Below are 22,094 nucleotides of genomic sequence, written 5' to 3'. Positions count from 1 at the left end.
TCAAACTATAGTGAGGTTAGTTCTCTGCTCAGCACTCGCTGTGGTTGAAGAGATAGTCATGGCTGAAAAGGCTGGAACAGTGCTGATACTAATAAAAAGCATGTGATTATAAGCCAATCATATTCATAATCTAGAAAGAACTGTTGTATTAACAAATAGGAATAAAAATAATGTTTTTCCTCAAATTGTAACTCATGGCAACAATAGTTATATTGCAGACTCATTCCCCAGAAAAAAAAAAAAAAAAAAAAAAAAAAACAAGAGATAATAAAATGCATTCCCTTAAATCCTTCAATGTGATTTAAGCCTTTTCTGTTAATAAAAGAGGTTGTCAAATGCCTAAATGCAAATCAAGTGAGTCTGAAGACTTTGATTAGCTGGTTTGGGTATATTTAGATAGGGTAGAACTGTAGACCCCTTAGGAACAGGCATGGCCGCTTCTGCTGTAATACTCTTTACTGGCTTCTGTGGCACATCACTGTATAAATAAACAGATAAATGCTGACTTCACTGCCCTCTGTGATTTCTTCCGTATGGTAGCATGCTGTGTGCCATCTTGTTTTAATTTTTTTAGTATGCGGGTTAGTTCAGGATCATGATTATAGGAATCTGATATTTCCACTGGGATCTATTATATGGCACATTTTTTATTTTGTTATTATTATTATTATTTGTAGTAGTAGTAGTAGTATTGTTGTTGTTTTTAATATTATTATTATATTTTTTTCTGTCTGTTTACTAAAAATGTGTTATAAATTGTGCCGTTTATTAATGTAAAAAAACTGAATTGAGAACTAACACTTGCAGTGTAAACATAGTCGCACTATCACACCATCAAATAGAGTCAGTTTGAACTCCACAGGGCACTCGAAGATATTTACCTTTTGTTAAATGCCAATCCAATGTTGCTTTTGCCGTATGTTTTGGGTCTTTGCCTTGATGGAAAATTAATTGTCCCAGTGCTCCTGCTGATTGCAGCTTAATTAACTCCCGAGTTTTTCTGTAGTTAGTGCTGTCTGTATTTTTGTTAATTTTCATGCTCCCTGTTGCAGTGAAGCATCCCAAAAGCATGATGCCACTATCGTGATTCCCTCTAGTGCTTTTAAGGTGACGGAATGGTTGATTTTTGTTTATTTTTTCCTGAAATGTTTCAATTAGCTTTAATGCTTCTCATTCCTGAGCTTACAAATTGTTGTTTTTGTTATTGTTACTATTATTTTATTTATTTATTTTTTTGTCTGTGAAGGATTCAAATAAATGGTCACACTTTACAATAAGGTTCATTAGTTAATGTTAATTAATGCATTTACTAACATGAACAAATAATGAACATTACATATACTACTGTATTTGTTCATGTAAGTCAAGGTTAGTTAATGAAAATACAGTAGTTCATTGTTAGTTCATGTTAACTCATGGTGCATTAACTAATGTTAACAAGTATGGACTTGGATGTTAATAATGCATTAGTAAATGTTTAATTATGATTAATAAATGCTGTACATGTGTTGTTCACGATAAGTTCATGTTAGTAAATGCATTAACTAATGAACCTTATTGTAAAGTGTTACCAAATAAATAAATAAATAATAATAATAATAATTTAAAATAATTCATGTTTGCAAGTTTTTTTAAGTTACTTTTTTCCAACATTAGAAGATAACCGATACATTCCTAATTGTTACTTTTGATGTTACTTTGAAGGTGATTAACCAATTTTTTTAATTTCTTTATGTAAATATATTTTTTGAGGTTTTGGCTGAATATACAATCAATGAAGGGGCAGTAATTTCTCATCATGAATTAATGAACATCTTCCGGAAAGTCTCTTGAGTTTGGAATAGCATGAGAATGACTGATTTTTATTTTAGGGTAAACCCTTACCTACAATCTTAGTTTTCACAGTGTCCCTTAAATGCCTAAAATGTTGCTTATAGGCAGTTTAGCTCACAACATGTTATGATATATACAAATATAAAATCTTACCAGTGTTTTTCTTCTCGCCATCTTGAAGCAGTGGAACATGGTTTGCAGACAGCTCTATTTGTTTAAAGGTAATATTTATCATGTGATTGTGTTTATTCATCCTGAGGGTTCATGCATGACAGGAACCTAGACGCACAGAAATATCTAAACGTTAAATCACTACATTGAAGGTTTTTTTTTTCTTTTGGAAAATGAAGTAGACCCATTTGTTGCAGACGAGGTCTCGTTTGTACATGTACAGACTGTTTAGCTGGAAGCAGTTATTTGAATGATTCGAGATTTTTTCTTCTCTTCATCTTCATAAAGTTTGGACTTATTAAATTCAATTCAAGCTTATTTATATAGCATTATTCACTGTAGTTATTGTTCCAAAACAGCTTTACTGAAGGTACATGTTATTACATCACATTCAAAATCAGAGGGCATCATTTTAACAATATAGGTGCAAAGTCTGAAGTGCATGGAGCACAAGCATTAAGGGTATGTCCGAATTTACTTTTGCTATTTTAAGAACAGGAAACCCCCCCCCAGCAAATGGTCTGACAGGGTTGTGCTTAATTTCTTAATGAGTTATGGGTGTGTTTTAAGTGTAACGTGCATTAAACCAATCCGAGTCACTTCTCTTATTCCCTTTGAGAGTCAGTTGCGTCACTAATTACAAGGCGGACTTTGAGAGTGGAAAAACTGAATGCTTCACTAGCAAGAGAACAGTTAAACAGACCATCTGCTGAGCGAGAATAAAGAGTAAGCCTCCTCCATTCAGCCTCTTTTTCTTTAGTTTACTTTTTCTCTTTACTTTACTCCTTTACTTTTGTGGATAAGGAAACAGTGTTGTACGCACTCAACTGAAGACATCCATTTGCTACATTTAATATAATTTCATTTGCTAAGCACAAATATTTGTTTCAAAACTATTTCTAAATTCAGTTCAAGTTTTTAGCAAACAAATAAATGAACAATAATAATAAAGTGTTGTCAAAAACTGAGTTCTAGCCAAACACACATTCTATTCTTAAAAACCTGACAGATGGACAAAACTAAACTTGTTTTAATTAAAGCAAATATAAATATGCATATAATAAACAATACTCATAATATTCTTCTTCTTCTTATTATTATTATTATTAATAATAATAATAATAATAATAACATTATACAAATGCAAATTGTCATGAATAAACTGAAAAAAGCACCCCGAGATGAAGGCATGGAGGCAGTAGTTTTTATATTTATGTAAAAAATAATAATTTTTGTATAATTTTAATCCTTTAATTGTTTTCATATGTAAAGAAAATGTGTGTATTGCTGTACATCCTTTGTGTTTTAAGCAATGTGTAAGCGTTTGGACCCACATAGGCCCATAACTAATGTGCTCTGCACAAGCTTTTTAGTTGGTCAAGGCACAGTCTATTTTAGTTCCTCAAAATAGCAACGTGCCTTCTTTGTAGACCGGCACACCCATGAGTCCACAAAGTGTTGCAAATGGATTTTCTATTTTTAATAATATGGTGCAAAAACGTGTAAATTAGGGTTGCGCTTGGCTGAAAATAGCAACAAAGTGCACCACACGTCTTGCGCCTTATTGCGCCAGGTGTTTGATAGGGCCCAGAAAGTTGTGTATAAGGTGGACAATATTTATACTTAACCTGTAATATAGCGCGTGGCTGTGCATTTATACTTCTGCGCGCTGTCTCTGTTGGTCTGCATTAACACTTCCGAAACGCTAGTTTGCAGTGAGGTGTAAATGTTCCTCTGTGTCGAGTTTCTTCGCTGCAATATTGCTTTTCCTGAACACTTCCGGGATGTACAAGTGGCTCAAACTCGCTCATTTTGAGGCAGGAACCGGCGGACGTGCAGCAACTTTAACTATGAGGTAAACACAAAACAGAACTTTCCATCCAGAGCTCCTTCACGGGACTCCACACTTGTAAACAATCGCTACATTGGGTTCGTGCCATTCGCACGGCTCTCGGTCCTGCCCCGACTCGTCAGCGCTACCAAGCCGACCAATCATAGAGCTTGCGCTACGCGTCGTTGCGACGTGTAGTTACATTTTTTGAGAGGTGCACGTCAGTGACGGCCACGGCGAAGGGCTATGCATCAGCGCCGTAGCATACGCCGGTGTTTGAAGCAGAAGTATAAATCAGCCTTAAAAAAAGCGGCTTCTCGAAGCTAACCATCACTGCACACGTGTCAGTTTACAGCTTCTTTAAAGATCAGACAGCCTACTGTTCCCACAATCTCAATAAACAACATGTAAATGTCTATATATTTTGATAAGAATTGTTATGGAATATTTATAACTATATGATCTTGCTTTTTAGTTATATCGATACCAGCTTTGATCTCTCTTAGAATTAATATAATTAACAGGCTATAAAACTCCTACATAAAATTGGCTCCAATTGCGTTTTTACAGATATCCTACAAATAGACTTTTTTTTGGCTGAAAGACATTTATGCCTGTTAATTTCAGTGCTGTATTGTGACAGATTTCGCAAAGGCTTCAGCTATTCTACCTGTCAGCTGCACCAGCCTAAGTTTTGCGACTTTACTTGTGGTCTCTCGATGTCTGAATGAGAGAGAGAGAGAGAGAGAGAGAGAGAGAGAGATAAGATCAGACCTCAGATTCGATGTGTGGCCGCACGTCTCAGTTACTTTATTGCAATTTTTAATATTGGCTCATCTAAATGAGCTTTTCATTAGATTAAAAGCCGAAATATTAGCAGACAGACAAAGCAACTTTTGGTTTTTAAAGAGATCGGTCTCAGTTATAAATAATGCGCGCACACACAGGATGCGCTCTTGTCGGCCTATTCATTATGGATTTTTTTTTAACATTAAACACAATCAAGTGCAAAAGAGAACAGCTGAACTTCGGAAAAAGTGCTCACTGCGGTTGATGTGATGTTGTTTCTCTGCAGTTGGATTGTCAATGGCGCGGCATTGCCAAATCACTCGTTTTAATAAAAAAAAATAAGATACTTATTTTTAAACATTGTGAGATGATGGTCGCATGATTTTTAAAATGAGAGTACGAGTTGCGTATTTATGGCCATTGATTTATCTGCGACCCACCCATTGTTAAACATAAAGGTGCGTTGAAGGTGCGTATAAATTAGTTATGTTTTCTCTAGATGCTGCCACCTTTGTCAGGCAAAGTTTGCAGATTGCCACATTAACGTTTTCAGGTTCTCTTTTTGCATTCGATTTGAACCCAAAATATTGCCAAACAGGCGCTTTTGCATTGCGTTTTGACAGTAAATCGTCCACCATCCTCTTTCTGTAAATTCGACTCCTCTTTTCTCCTCACGTGATAAATGAAATATGACTCATTGTAGCTATGTTCAGATTTAATTATAGAGCATGCTCTTATCTTAATTCAATTACTTATAATTATAATTTCCATTTAATTAAAATAAATGTTTAATAAAAAAAAATAAAAAAACGAATACTTAAAAAAAAAAAAAATGTGTGGACAGTGTCACGGTGGAAAAGTGATGTCACCGGTGTTGCGTCTTAAAACCGGTATCACCGTCAACACCGTATATTGTGGCAAACCTAATATATATATATATATGTCTTTTTGAAAAGGTGATATCTATGTGTATAATACATTTTCATTGAAGCATATTGGTGTATTGCTTAAGATTTTGTGTTGTCCCTGAAGTCAATTGAGGAGGTAAAAATATAGAGCAAAAAAAATAATAATAATAATTTGCGTAGCTGCATCGATTATGTTTTGTGAATATGCTTTATTAAAAAGATTTTTATCTAGTATTAAACTGAGAGAGTGTGTCTGAGCCTCTGACATTATCAGGAAGATTATTCCAGAGTTCAGGAGACAGATATGAAAATGCTTTACCTTGTTTTGTAGACTTTCCTATTCTGGGTACAGTTTACATGTCATCATGTTTATCAAGCCATATCTCACGTGGAAACAACTAATAATTTTTATTTTTAAAAAAGAGTTGGTAGGTTAAAAAAAACTGAAAAAACTGCAATGGAGAGTGTTTGTTTTTTAAGTATAGATTTAAGGGGGAGATTTCCCAGTATATATGTCTAATTTAAAAGCTACATTTTTTACATATCTCTTTCTGGTGATTCATACACTCAAATGCCTTTTAAGGGGGGAGGCGGGGGTCAGATTTTCTTTACCCTGATGAGTTTGCATCCTTGCATATAAGCAGAAGGAAGAGCGAAAGAAGACTTTTCTTGCCATCAGTTTTACGACTGCTGGAACCATGTCTTTGTTCTCCATATTCAGGTATTGATTGGCTCTCCTTTGTAAGCTTTAATTTCGCTCTTTTGCTAATCCTTGCAGAGTTGCAGAGGTCTTTGATGATGAGGACACCACTGTTCCTGTGAATGCTGTGAATGCTAAGTCTGGTTTTGGGACATGTGTCAGAGGAAAGTTCAGCAATGCTGTTAATGAGTTGACTTCAACACATCAATAGGTAGATCCTTTTGGACTAAGAGCTCCAAGAAAGCGACTCTAGTTAGTTTCATTCAACGGCAGCGCAGTCAAGAGCTAATCAGCTTTTAAAGGATCTTTTCAGTTCTCTGAAGTATTAATGTTTTTTCTTCTTAGATTAAGAGTTTTTGATCTGCTCCCTAAAGATCTCCTTCTCTTGAGCTGTAGTGGTGCGTCTGCCATTTTGTAGTTTCAGTCTTTCACAGTTGATCCGCCATCTGGCCTTCCTTCACCGACCTGACCAGATTTCCCATTCCAGTCTCACACTGCTCTCCACTGGTTTTAGGTACTTCAGAAGAGAGAGCCAACTTCTCTCTCTTACTCTCTCTCTCTCTCTCTCTCTCTCTCTCTCTCTTTCTCTCTCTCTCATTCTATTTTTTTTTCCTTTCTCCCTAAAGTCTGCTTCTGTTGTCCTATCAAGTGTAACTCTGGCCCCTGATAGAGCAATTAAAGGCGCCTCCCTCCCCACCTTTGGTAATGAGGCCTGGCGCGTTTCTCACTCTATAACCCTTTAGTCTCCCCTAATGGGACATCATTATTGTCAAAGAAACAATGTAAATGGAAATGAACATGCTCATTAGGTCCCTGCACAGAGAACCCTTCAGCAGCATGCCGTGTGTGCTCCTCCTTGCGATTCAGCCCGTGTCCCCTGTTAGATTTCGGAGACCGCGCGGGCTGATGTTTGTGTTTTCGTATGTGAAGGCCTATTGCTCTTCTATTGCTTTTGATAATTAAAAACTTGACTTTTGTGTTAATGAAAGCTGTTGTTCTGTTGTTTTATCGGTTTCTTTCTGTTTTCATCAGGACTCTGGGTCTCCAGGTGGCGGCAGCAGTGACGGAGCTGACAGTCTAGAGAAAAGGATTCAGCAACTGCAGGAATTACTCGCGCTTAAGGTGAACACTAAATACATGCCTTATTCTGTCACTGTGAGTCTCTTATCTTCTCTTTTGAGACCTCTTATGAGCTTTATGCCTTTATAGGAACGTTTAGGTGACATTTTCCTGCCTCCTTAGAAATAGCATACATAAGGTGAGCAATGTCGTGTCGCACAACAAATCATAAAGTATTGCGAACTAAAAGTAATAATAAAAAAACATATAAATACATAATGATGTAAATAGTTGCAAAAGTAACAATGCAAACTACAGGTAGCTAAAAAATAAAAACTAGGTATAACAGCCTACATTAGTCAATCATATTATATTTTACTGAGAAATGGAATGGTGTAAATTTAGATAAGTTTATGGATTAACTTTGATACCCCAAAAATAGCACAAAATTAAAAATGTACAAATTCACGCGGAAAAAATTGTATACTGTACTAGTCTAACACACTGGCTATGAGGACAGGGTGATAAAATGTTGCAGTTATTATTTTATAAATGTATTACATTATGTTTTATAATATATAGATTATATAGAACTGTTTGGTATCTGTTCAGTATTATGATCATGATGTGTGTTTTTGTGACTAAAGCAGTGTTTTAAAAGTCCTTTTTTTACTGCGCAAAGACTAGATAAATTACAAAAGCTAGATGCACAGTAATGTTAGATTATTATTGATTTCTTGTTTTTAATCTTTTTATACAATACTAAGTTCCATTCATAAACTGCACCTTTAAAATATGTTGTCTGAAAAAAATTATGACGTGTTATATATATATATATATATATATCAAGACAGATCCAGAAGCATTTGAAAGCCACATCTATCAGATGAACCATTCACTATACACCTTTTTTTTTCGGCTGAAAAGTTGAACATTTTAACATGGAAGTCTAACGGAATTGGCTCTGTTTTGGAATCAGCCCCCTGCAGCCAGTAAATTAATTGCGGTTTAAGTTACTTTCGTTTTTGCTCAGGCCTTTCTGTAGAGTAACTGAAGGCAATATCAACCCATCACTTGCTCATTCATTGGCTGTGGCACCTGAGTTGGCCAACTGGACCTGACATTTTACATGCTAGATGTTTGTTTTTCACAAATAAAATTATGAATAATAAATTACTGTTATAAATAAAATTATTGCATTTATAAATAAAATTATGTAAGAGCATTACTCACCGGAAATATGGACGCTAGACTTGAGTGGTCTGTGAGCACATTCCTATTTGATAATTGTAAGAAATAATTCCAAAAAGCAATAGACTGTGTAAAGTCACATAAAACTAAAGCATAAATATGCATTTATTGTGTGTGGCCATACACCCAAAGCGATTCACAATCATGAGGAGGGTCTCTCCACATCACCATCAGTGTGCAGCATCCACTTGGATGATACGACGGCAGCCACAGGACAACGGCGCCAGTGCGCTCACCACACACCAGCTATAGTGGAGTGGAGTGGAGAGAGATATAGCCAGTTCGGTTGATGGGTATGATTAGGAGGCCATAATGGGTAATGGCCAATGGAGGGAATTTGGCCAGGACACCGGGGTTACACCCCTACTCTTTACAAGAAGTGCCATGAGATTTTTAAAGGTGCTGTATGTAAGTTTTTAACTCTTCTACAGCATAAAAATGCCATAATAAGTTTGCAGATATTTCGTAAGAAACATGTCAAGTGAACATGTTTTATCACCTTATAAGGTTCTAACTGGCATTTTTGTCAAAATTGAATTATGGACATATTCTTATTGAATGACAACTTAATTACATTATGAGATGTTTTTTCTTAAGTTGTTTACGTTTTAAGACTTTTTGTTTAAAAAACAAATGCTACACACATACTGTTTACTATATGGAATGCAAAAACCTTGAAGCTCAAAATCTCAAAATCATTCAGAATGCAGATAGAACCTTATAATTCTAAAGTGACGATTTGTTTATCTGAAAAACAATGCTGAAATCAGATATTCTGCTTTAAAAATATTTTCTATACCCGAACGCTGTTTTTGTTTTGATCATTTTAACTTCCCCAATGGCAGTTTAGCCAATCATATTTCAGCACTGCAGGTTGCCTTGGTGGAAAACCGCATATTTCATTCATTCATTTAGAAAGGCTCTGAAAGCATGCGTCCGTGACCAAAATGTGACCTCCAGTTTAAAGTAGCAGACTCAGAAATGAGACGCAGATTCAGTTCCACATCAGGTTATTAATTAGCAAATAATATAAATATTATGAACGTAAACATTAGGTTAGCAGGTTACATTGTTATGGCGTGTCCTACCTGTTTGCACAAGACAAATGACAGAAAATTATATACAGCCGTTCAGAAGCACATAATGTGCACTCACTCAAATGGTAAGGTTTATAAGCTAATAAACACAAATTAACTCTCTTTAACATTATAAAAATGGACATGCTGAATCACTCATATGTGTTTAAGTTAAACTTCAGACGGTTTATTTTCGAGATCTGAGGTGAACTATCTGCTTCTAATTTCAGTAGTATGGCAATAAATGTCATGTAAAATGGCATTCAAACTGACATTGTTAGCATTTCCCACTGAATATAGCACATAAGCTGTAACTGAGGCGATCATTGTCATAGTTTTCTATTGTTTACCTGTGAAGAAAAAAAAATCAATTTCTAATATATTAATTCAAGGTGTTGAGGACAAAAGCTCCTTTTAATATGGAAAATATTCCTTCTACCAGGTGTCATTGCTTTTATTTAGAACACGGTTTAAATCACTCGCCCATCTCCTCAATCTGGCAACCCGAGCTTGCATTTTGATACAGGAGTGCAATACCTAGTTTAACCCCTGGATGTAAAACTTACATACTGCTCCTTTAATGACCACAGAGAGTCAGGACTTCACTTTAACATCTCATGTGAAAGATGGCACTCACTGACAGTATAGTTTACTGGGGTGTTAGGACTCGCACAGACTGCAGGTTGAGCGCCCCTGCTGGCCTCCCTAACACCACAGCAACCTGGTCTCTCATCCAGGTACAGACCAGGCTTAGCCTTGCTTAGCTTTAGTGAATAACAGGTTTTGGGCTGCAGGTTGATATGGTTGTGGCAATTATGCGGAATTCTAAGACTTAATATAAATTAAATGGATGAGGTTTTTTTTTATTGACCATCATTACAGTTGTCATGAAGGGTAATCTTAGCTACATTAACTAAAACCATTTTTTGCACCTGACTCTAAACACCTTTTTTTCTGCTGAAAAGTTGGACATTTTAACATGGGAGTCTTTAGGAATTTGCTTTGTTTTGGAGTAAGCCCCCAGCAGCCAGTAGATGAATTGTCATTTAAGTTACTTTACATCAAATAGACAACGACTAACTGAGACAAGAATTTATATTCTGCATCTGCATGAAAGGATGTATCTTTCAATACCCACGGTTGGCTGGAGTCTATAATATCATTACACAAAGAAAAATTGCAACTATAGTGCTGCACACATACAAACTGTAACAAAAGCAGAATTTCTGAACCATTTTCACAGTACTTCTTGCTCCCCAGAGAAAAATCAGTTTATGCAAATATGTCTGATAACCTAATAATCCATATTGTTTGAAAATATTTATGAAATATTACACAATGACGCTTCATTGTATTCACTCTTGAAACGTGTTATTCGCTAATGCTGAGTTCACACTGCACGATTTTCAAAGTAGTCGTGTCACAGATGTTTTTACACTGTATGACTATCTGGGGTAGCGTTTCGACGCTGCTTTGTTTACACTGCAAGATGGATTGGCGACAAAGGGTTTTACACTGCATGACTTCACAATAGGAAGAATCCCTTGCAACTTTGTCTCTGTCTGCGAAAACACATGAGAAATGAGTGTGTGGAAACATGGAAACGATGCAAGGTTACGTAGTGTATCTTTAGTTATTAACTACATAATGAAAAAGAAGCCTTAAAGGGTGTAGAAAATGTACTTATTTTGCTCACCTGGCCTTTGAAGGGAATTAGCAATTTCTTCTCAACTTTTTTTTTCTTTTTCAACCCTGTTTTGGAATTGCTCAGATGACACATCAAACAGATAGTAGTGCTCCTGCCAAATTTCCACTAATTTTCCCCCTATTTCCGGGGTCCAAATTGACTAAAAAGAAGCACTTTTAACTATAGTTGTGGTGTATGCTATAGTGGTGGTGTATGCTACTATAGTGGTGTATGCTACTTTCTCATTAGCTGTAGGTGTATCTCACACGGCATGATTTAAATCGCCAACAGCTCCAGATATTTAGCATGCCTAATATCTCACAGGTGTCAGTGACTCATAAGCGATTCTCTCAGATCACATCTTTGCTCACTCATACTATGTGATTGTTACTCGTGTGCACGTGCACTAATTTGCTCGTGATTTCATCCATTTGTTGCCATTTTTTCAAAACGTGTCGGCAAGTCAAAATCAGGGCTAAAATCATGCAGTCTGAACTAGGCATTAGTTTCACTTAGAAATGACGATGTGTAGAACACACCAAATAAACTAGCCTGACATACACTCACCAATGGCCTGAAACTGCCCAATGGCCAATTATCAGCTTGTAGCTTTATTTTTCACCAGTTTGACAAGCATTTGTCATGTTCTGACAAAAAAAAATTAAAATCACAAGCAACTAGGGTTGTAACAATATACCGGTATGACGGTTTACCACGATTTGAACGTGCACGATTATCATACCATGAACAATTGCATATCAACGGTTTTAACCCTTAAAGACCGAGACAGCCGCCCGCGGCTAAAAATAAGTAACGTTATTGCTCTTAAATGTTTAATAACTTTTGATCCGCTGATCCGATTCATACAATTCAAAGATTGGCATAAAGAAGAGAATCTCAGCTTTCCAGTGCTGTATCACATAACATTCGCGGACTTTCAGAGGCTCCGGAATCAGTGCGGTTACGTCATCAACATTTGACAACGCTGATTTGACAAAGAAACGCTCGTCACTGTGTCTCCGGACAAATCAGACATGATACATTGATGCATTGTCTCTCCTCCATGCCCAGATTGGTTCAAACTCGCTATATCACAACCAATAAGCATAGGTTTCGCTTTTGTTTGTGGACCAAGCTTTTTGAACAACACGGAATGAGAGATAGGCATACATTTATGCGCGGCTAAATAAAACGCAAAAAAAAAAAGTTTTGCATGAAATAATTCTCATACTAAATACTTTTGCATGCACAGCAGAACAGAAACATGACAAAACAGTGACACAGCAAAGACGAACTGCTGCTCTTGCTGTTTTCAAAAGACGCAAATGAAGGTGCAGCTGTTTGTCTGCATTGCAGACAACCATATCTATATCGATAGACAACCATATCCATGCTGGCACATAAAACCTAAGGATGGTCCATATTGAATCTAGTTTCGTTATGTAACTATTTATAGTATAGTAAATATTTATATCTATTTTTTACTGAGGATTTGCACCATGTTTATTTGGACTTTATTTGGACTTTGACACATTATTTATTATTTTCTTATTTTTATTTGTTCATTGTAAGTGGTGTTGTTTATAGTAACTAAAAATATATTATTTGGAAAAAGTCAAATTTGCTTCACTGTTCTATTATTTTGTAACATTTGTAACATACCGTATACCGCGAAACCGTCAAACCGTGGTATTGTTTTAGACGATTATCATACCGTGAAAAATTCATACCGTTACAACCCTACAAGCAACTGATTACTGTGATTTCAGCTCTGTAGCAAGTCTTCCTTTAAACTTGAGATAAGTAAAGATTTGACAATAAATAACTATTTTTGCCATATTTCCTAGCACTCACTTGCCACCCTCAGGCATATAAGCAACTAAAAATAGGTATATTTGCATATGCGTGAGTGACTGGTAAAATGTTGGCCTGAAGGAGCTCATAGCAGGTAGAGTCAGATGTTGTCCTCTGACCGCTGCCCTCAACCTGACCTTCATCTTTCATTATCCACACACACACACATAGACTGTCTGCAAAGGCAATGAGGCAGCGGGAGAGAAGACTGCTGAAGAACTCACGCTCTTCACTAAACCAATCATCCATGTCTCTCTTTTGACTTTTCATGCCTCTTTCGCTCTCTCTCTCTCTCTCTCACCCAGTCTTCTTCTCTGCTTTCCTATTCTTCATTCCAGCATTTCACTCTTTTTAAATCTTGAGTCTACTTATCTAGTCAGTTTTTTTGCCTGTCAGACACTTCAGTTCGTAAGGCTCAGTGACACTCAACAGTTCCAGCGGTGCAGAGTACTCATCCTCTAGTTTGTATTGATTTTGATGCCCAGGTGGATGTGTGCTGGGTACTTTAAACACCCCCTGCATGCCGTGATGTCACTCAGACACGAAACATTGGTCACTCAATCTGAGCAGGCCTTCATTAGCGCTCTGCTTTGTTTCACTTCTCTGTCTCATATTCTCTGTCTTTCTTGTTTGAAGGCTGAGAGTCCTCTTGTGAATTTTTGAGCAGTAAATCCATACTTGTCACATTGGCAAACGGTCTGGGGCTGGCTTGTTCTCTTTGTCCTTGTTAATAATAACAGGGTTCAGGGCCTTGCATTTCCCGCCCAGCAGGGCTGCCGTGTCATAGCAGCGGTAAACAAGCTTTCCTCCCTTTCAGAAAGCCTTTCGACAAGTCTCCTGGCCCTGGCCACTCAAGCTGAAAGGTGCGCTTGCTGTCTCTGCCAGAGTTCGCCTTGGCTAAGGTCAGAATAATAGAGGGCCTTCTTGTCAGGAAAATCTATATGTTCACCCCTGAAAAGTCCCATGTAATCTTTGGCTGAGATCCCCCCCACCACACACACACACACACACACACACACGCACACTTTTTTTCTTCAAATAGCTGTGAGGCAAAGACCAATATTTACGGGCATTTGGGGAGCGACCCGGCTCACTGAGGCGTTCCTCCTGCTGTGGGGTTTAAGTGGTGGGAGATGTCAGCCTTCTCCCATTGGCTGATGGGTGAAATGTCAGACCACAATAATGCTACAGGTGCCAGGTTGGCGTGGAAACACTTATCAGTGCTTTGTTCCAAGAAAGGCCTTGAAAAAATGTACCCAGAAAGATTAACAAACTTTGGTGAGCCTCACACAAGTTACCAATGATATTGTGACTTTGGACATTCAAAGCGTACTTGAGTGTTCAATGCTATTTGTAGTCTTTTTTTATATTCTGGGTTGCTATCAGAGGAGTTGTATGGAAAGTTTCTTTCAGTTGACTTATTTGGAAGATTTTATGAAGTTGCAATGAATAGTTGTGCAATAGTGAATAGTAATGAATAGTAATACAAATTCATGTTAACATGAAGACCATTAAGGGCTAATAAATATCTTCTACAAACAGCATGGTAAAATCAGAATAGCAGTTAAACATGAGCACAAAAGCCTCACCGCAGAAATGGCTAGTTTTTTTCGTTAGAAAACATGAAAACATATTTTATCATCAGAGTGCCAACAGCAGGGCGGCCAGAGCCATACCACTGTGTCGCCGACATTGCTGTGAATATGGAGCATTGTTGAAAGGGGGGCCAGATTGAATTCTGATGTTATTTAAAATGAAATTATTCAGTAGGTGCTCTGTGGCGCAGTAGAAATATGAACAGTGCCCTGAGTCGTGGTTGGGCTCCGCAGACAGCCGCCGACTTGTGGCGTTGGTGTGTGTACCCAGATAGAAACCTATGTTTAGAATTCTAAAATGCATGGCGCTGTGTGGCACGCAGCATTGCCGAGCGGCACTTCTGGTGTGCGACCTGCTTAAGGCAAGTTCGTTATTTCCAATGGGGGGACATAGTGTTCCATTTGGGATGACACTACGTACATATACTTTGCTGTTGAGTGTGTAAGTGCATAAGTGCATAGTGTATAGTGTGCCATTTGGGACACAGCTCAAAAGTCCAGTGTTGATTTTAAATCATAAATAAAAAATTGATAATCTAGCCCCACATAACTTGTTTACCTGTTCAACATTCATTGCTTTCAAATGTCAGTTACAGCTGTTAGTATTTGTTTCATTTATATTGTACTTTTAGACTGCATTTAAATTTAAAGAGCCCATATTATACAGGAAATAGGGTCATATCTTGGTTGTAAGGGTCTCCAACAACAGTCTAATATGCATGCAAGGTCAAAAAACACTTTCATGGTCTTATAATCTGCATTTATTTTTAGCTAATTATCCCAGCGACTCCTGTATGAATCGTCCAGTGATTCATTTGTTCCCAAACCCCTCCTTAGCTAATCTGCGCTGATTGGACCTATGACAGTCTGTCGCGATTGGTCGACTGCCTTCAGTCAGAGAGTGAAATGCCCAATAGCTAATCAGCAATATAGAAAGTAATCACAGTTCATACACGCTCGATAGTGTAGGCGTGGACTTTAGCTGCCACACACACACAAAAACACACACACACACACCTCCGGACGACAACGCTCCCGCTTCCGCCCGCACCCGCCAGGTTTAGCCTGAACCCGACCGCTCCTGCTTATATGAAGAATTTGTTGTCTCGATGCCCGACCCGCCCCGTTTTCTGCCCGCCGTGCCCGATCCCGCTAAAGAGCGGGGAAGAACAAAACCAAAAATCACCCAGCTATACAGTCCAGACAGCCAAGCTGTCTGTATAAACACACACACAGCACCAAGCACACACACAGACAGACAAAGTTCTCTCTCTCTCTCTCTCTCTCTCTCTCTCTCTCTCTCTCTCTCTCTCACTAACACACACACACACACACACACACACACACACACACACACAAGCACCAAGCAGACACGCAAGCAAAGCTCTATCTCTCTTTCTCATCCGCATAGCAATATCCGTGATATTGCTAGACAGCCCGCTCCCGTCCCAAATTAAACCCGTTACCGACCGCTCCCGCGATTTATTCAGAAAATTGCAGACCTCTACCACGGAGCTCCTTAAACAAAGCAGCACGCGTCACATTTTTAACGTGACTTTGCACGCGATAAGAGAATATAGCCAGTTAACCTGATACAGTACACGCGGTTACAAGTAACAAATCACAACTAAATACATTTGCAAGCTAGAGTCAACGAGGCAACAACTTTAATCGCACGTACTTACACTTGAGAAATAGAGGAAGAAACCCATCCTGACGTCCATCAGTAAGTTACTCTTTACTGATCCTTCCTTTAACAAACGCAGATGAAGTATTCTTTGTAGCATGTAGTTTCCAGAAGTTTCCAGTAGTTTCCAACTGCTTGGTTATAATGCTGATGTTTCATCTTTGAATAGACCCTCGATAATATCCATCTGCAGTGTGACTTCAATCGACCGGCATGTTTGTGTGCGTGTGTTTGTGGGTGTGTGTCTGGGTTTCTGCGTCAGAGGGCGGGGCCTCAGGTTTGAAATCTCCCGGGTTTGCGTGTGCACGTGAATAACTTGGTTTCGTTCGTAAGTCATGGCGAAACACCTAATGACTCGGTATCAAGGCGACTCGTTTGAAGCACTATGAGTCGACTCTTTTATAGATGAACCAACCGTTTTAAACACTGTACTCTTACAGATTTAAGCCTTAGCTGGATACTTCACTTCACTTAGAGCTGTGTTACACACTACATGAAGGGGAATTTTCAAAAACCCATAATATGGGCTCTTTAAGACAACAATGGTAAATACTAAATTAAATACTGAACATCGCATAATCCCAAAGCAGAAAAAAGTTGGGACAGTGTGAGAGTTGAAATATTGCAAATATTTTGATGTCTTTGACATTTCAAAACATGAGCTGAAAACAGGGCCAATTGACTCCACAACCCAGCAGGTAGGAATGCGGGAAAAACCAACTCCTGCTGCATTTGCATCTGAGTCTGCTGAAACTCGGCTTTATCCACCCCAACTCACACATATGGTCATTTCAATGTTTGAATGTTCTAGATTAACCAAAGTGACTTTATCTATCATGTTTGATATCATTTAAAATGTCTCAATGCGACTGGTACAATGGTCTCATTCTCTCAGAAATAGACATAATCAAAACAATAAATATATAACTTCAGGCATCTTTTGAACCACTGTGAAGGGTGTGACTTTTCCACAGGCAGCATTAAATGCAAATGCCTTTTGTTATGCACACACCCCTTTCCTTGAGGGAATTCTTGGATTATTTAAGGTAAGGTTTGAGAAAGGCTCAGGGCGATTCTGCCTAACCAGATCAGCCCGTAACTTGTAAAATAGCCCGTTAGCCCGTTATGTAAAATTTGAAGTCAGGTATGCATCTTTTCATCGTGGATTTATCTTTGATAATTTGATGTTCTGTATTGATCATTTATGAATTGACTGATTGAATTGGCATAATACATTTACCTGACTAATAAATTGTAAAGTTTGACCATATTTTGCTCACTCTGTAATTATTAGTTCTAGTAGATTACGCTGCATCCTTGTTTCCGCACGTCTTGCGTCAGGTCAGTAGATGGACTAAAATCCAGTTGAGATGGAGCATTGGGCACACTAATTGTGTTTTAGGGATCCGACTGACTCTTGATATTGATTCAAGTGTACTTAGGTGGAAAGGGCGTTAACTTCCGTCTAGGTCAACAAGGTGTTGCACGACTAACCTAGATTGGGTACCGGACCTTTGTTTGAAGGTAATATTATTCTAAATTAAGTTCATATGGGAAACCATGGGCTTGGTGAAAACCATAGTTACTATAGAGTCCAGTAGTCGGGTACATTTATATTAATGCCCTAACCTCTAATTAGAAATGATGATTGTCTTAACTCAAGGGTGTACACCTAAGCGGGACTAACTAAAGTATTTTAGAACGAGCGCGCTGGTAGCGGCCATCTAAAGTATTAGTCAATTACCTCTGTTTAATATTCAAGACTGACCGGAGTGTGACCGTGAGGGACGCCTTCGGCCGAGGCGATTTTTCTGAGCGACATGAGCACTCGAATGAACGGATGTGATAGTTACTAATGAAGACAAAAGGTTCAAACATTTATCTATATTATATATTGATATAATCTTCTTAATGCTTTATGATTGGAATCAGATAAAACTAAAGATAAATATATTAGTATTCTAAACCACCTCATACTAAAATTGGAGTAAGATATGAGTTAAATTTAAGATAAATCAACATTGTGCACTGGAAAGACTGAACAGGCATTGAACCTTCATCCACCAGTGGACACTGGCATTGGGCCAACTGGGTGGACCTTACAGACAGTATGGGAAACACAAATAAAAAAAGAAAAGAAAGTAGTAATTTCTAAATTTACTTTGACTTGTATTTCACTGCAGACAATACAACAACCATTATTTAATGTTTTCCTTGATGAATTTAAAAAAATTTGTTTTTTTTTCAAAACAAACACATTCCAATTGTGGTTCTTACAACACATTTAAAAAAAGTTGGGACAGGAACAATTTAGGGCTAGTAATCAGGTTAACTGGTTAAATAATGTTGTGATCTGAAATAGGTGATGTCAACAGGTGATTGTTATTATAATTTGATACAAAAGCAGCATCCAATAAAGGTCTAGTATTTTAGGAGTAAAGATGGGCTGATGATTGCCAGTTTGCCAACAAATATGTGACAAAATTATTTAAATAATGTTACTCAAAAAGATAGGAAGACATTTGGCTATTTCACCTTTAACGGTGCAAACAATTAAAACATTCAAGGAATCTGTAGGAATTTCAGTGCATAAAAGACAAGAGCACTAGCCTAGGCTGAACAACTGTGATCACTCAGGCAGCACTACATCAAAAATCATCATTCATCTATAAGCGATATCACCACATGAGCTCAGGACTATAATACATGACTCAAGTGCCGTAATACATATTTACATTCACAAATACCAGTTAAAACTGTGCTGTGCCAAATGGAAGCCCTATGTTAACTGTGTCCAGAAGCGCCGTTGACTTTTCTGCACACCATCACGCAGTGGAAACATGTACTGTGGTCAGATGGATCAGTATTTCAGGTATATTTTGAGAGTAAAGGACACAGTGTGCTCAGACCAAAGAAAAGGATCATCCAGTTTGTTGCTATGCTGCAACAAGTCCAAAAGCCAGGGACTGTCATGTCTGTGATGGCATTAAAAATGCTGAAAAGTACAAATTAGACCTGAAACACTTGGGGCTCTATTTTGACGGTCCATGCGCAGAGCGCAAAACGCAGGGCGCAAACGCTTTCAGGGCGTGTCAGAACGCGTTTTTGCTAATTTAAGGACGGAAAACCTGCTTTGCGCCAAGGCGCATGGACTAAAAGGGTTGAGTTTATTTTCTTAATGAGTTATAGGTGAATTTTGAGAATAAACCAATTAGAGTCTCATCTCCCATTCCCTTAAAGACCCAGCTGCGTCGCGCCAAGAGCACATTCGCTATTTACAGGATGCAAAGTAAGTCTAAGTGGAAAAAAATGAGCATTTTACAAGCAAACAGTTAACAGTTTTTTAACAGAAAACTGTTAAACAGAGCATCTACTGCGTGAGAATGAGAGATAATGCAACTACTTTCACATTCGCTCTTGGATAGGGAAACCTTTACGCACAGACATCAATTAGTCTAAAAATAATTAATTTAGTTTGTTAAGCGTAAAAAATTGTTTCAAAACTATTTCTAAATTCAGTTTTAATTTCCAGCAAACGAATAAATGAACAATAATGACCAAGTGTGGTCAAAATACTGAGTTATTTCCAAATACACCTGCTGTGCCCCATATGGTCTAAAACCTGACAGGTGGGCAAATCTAAGCTTGTTTTTAATAAAACAAATATAAATATGGCTATATTAAATAATACTGCTAATAATAATAACATTATACAAAAGCAAATTGTTATGAATGAACTGAAAAAGCCTCCCGAGATGAAGAAGACATAAAAGCAGTGATTTTTCATATTTATGTAGGCTAGAAAATAATATGTTTTGTAATATTTTAACCCTTTATATTTATATCCTATATCTATTCTTATTATATCCTATATATATATATATATATATATATATATATATATATATATATATATATATATCCTTAATATTTAAATTTTTTCATATGTAAAGATATTTGCTTATTGCTCTCTTGTGCGTATTAAGCAGTGAGTAAGCGAGGCACAACTCTGCGCCGGAGTTTAGACCGGGTTTGTTTTGGTCTAATGAAAAATCTATTATAGTTTCTCAAAATAGCAACGTGCCAGCGGTCCGCCTCAGAACGCCTTCCTTTTTAGACCAGAACGCCTATGGGCGCACAAATGAGCGCTAATGCATTTGCTATTTAAACAGCGTAGCGCAACGCCTCAAAACGACTTTTGCGCCAAGCTGAAACTACCAAAAGACTATTGCGCTGCGTCTTGCGCCACACTGCACCGGGTGTATGATAGGTCCCTTGGTGTCTTTAGTCCCTAAATGTAGTTTAAGTGTTGTGAAAAGAAATGGCAACATTACAAAGTGGTAAATGCTTTACTGTTCCAACTTTTTGAAATATGTTGCAAGAACCAAAACTGGAATACATGTTTATTTTGGGGGGAAAAGCATTAAAAATAACGAAGAACACATTAAATAATGTTTGTTGTATTGTCTGCAAGGAAATATAAGTCAAAGTAAATTTAGAAATCTCTACTTTTTTATTTTATTTGCGTTTTTCATACTGTTCCAACCTTTTCTGATTTGCGGTTGTAATATACTGACCGCATACGTTAATGTACAGGTCTCTGATGTTTTGTTAATGCTGTTTTTGTTTATATGTCTGATGACTACCTGTAGATCTTCCACTAGTGTGAGGATTTTTTTCTTGAGTGTACAATAGGGGGAAAGCCTTGTTGTGAGTTTGAGACTTATTATGGTTTTATGTATCTGTAAAAGATGTATTTGTTGAGAGTGTGTGTTTGCATGCTTTTATTAAAAACACACGCTTTCTGTTGTGGAAGAGGCAGTGTTGTCATTGGCTGTTGGTGTGGTCATTCTGAGATGGCTTACACTTTTTTATCCATATGGAACTTATTTGCATAGTACACATTTAGAACAGGGCATTTTAGGGTTTACCTTTTTTTTCCTCAAATCACTTTCAAAACAATCTAGGCATTATGTGGAATGCATAAATCAAACATCAGATGATGGTTGAATGGTCATCCTTGCATTGCTGTATATTTTGCCAGGGGATCCTGTGTGAATTGTTGTGAGACAAGCAGAAGTCATTAAGAACTGGAGTTTGATGGGTTTTTTTGTGTAGTAAAAGTATGTTTGTGAAGAATCATTATTTTATTGCAGCTCTTTCTTTTAGCCACTGCACCAGGTGAGGCCTATTCACACCAAAGGCAAATTGTCAGTACAAGGACACTTAAAAATAGAAATATTCACATGGGTATGAGGTATGAGCATGGCAACAGTCCAACCTTTTTTTCTTCTTGACTATGAAAAAACTGACCCAACAATGAGATTTGTGTAGTTGCATACAATCCACTGCATTGATGGGCATTTTCATAATATTGTACTATACTATAAAATTTTTAATGCAACTTTATATCTTGCAATTAAGACACTACATCTTGCTTTGTGACATTATGATTAAGAAGGTTGAATTTGAAGTCTTAATTTAATAAAAAATAAAAATAATAAAATAGAATAGAATAGAAGCAGTTTTTAATTTTTTAAAAACCATTTTAAGGTCAAAATATTGACCCCTTGAATCTATAAATTGTTTTGCAAGTCTACAGAACAAACCATTGTTATACAATAACTTGCCTAATTAAGCTAAGCTGCCTAAT

At 37.3% G+C, this 22,094-nt stretch overlaps 2 protein-coding genes across 10 annotated transcripts in view; both read left to right on the top strand.

Annotated features, from left to right (window-relative positions):
- sh3gl2a (SH3 domain containing GRB2 like 2a, endophilin A1) overlaps positions 1-22,094 on the top strand; it is a 527,445-nt gene that overhangs the window by 303,039 nt on the left and 202,312 nt on the right. The window lies entirely within an intron of this gene.
- cntln (centlein, centrosomal protein) overlaps positions 1-22,094 on the top strand; it is a 190,823-nt gene that overhangs the window by 52,579 nt on the left and 116,150 nt on the right. For all 9 annotated transcript variants that reach the window (XM_087237212.1, XM_087237209.1, XM_087237213.1 and 6 more), the window contains one exon: positions 7,265-7,354. In XM_087237212.1, coding sequence (XP_087093338.1) covers positions 7,265-7,354 — 90 coding nt within the window. The remainder of the gene's footprint in view (positions 1-7,264; positions 7,355-22,094) is intronic.

This window comes from Danio rerio, chromosome 1 (assembly GCF_052040795.2).
Source record: "Danio rerio strain M-AB ecotype USA chromosome 1, GRCz13ab, whole genome shotgun sequence".
NCBI lineage: Eukaryota > Metazoa > Chordata > Actinopteri > Cypriniformes > Danionidae > Danio > Danio rerio.
This window is presented reverse-complemented; position numbering and strand designations above follow the sequence as displayed.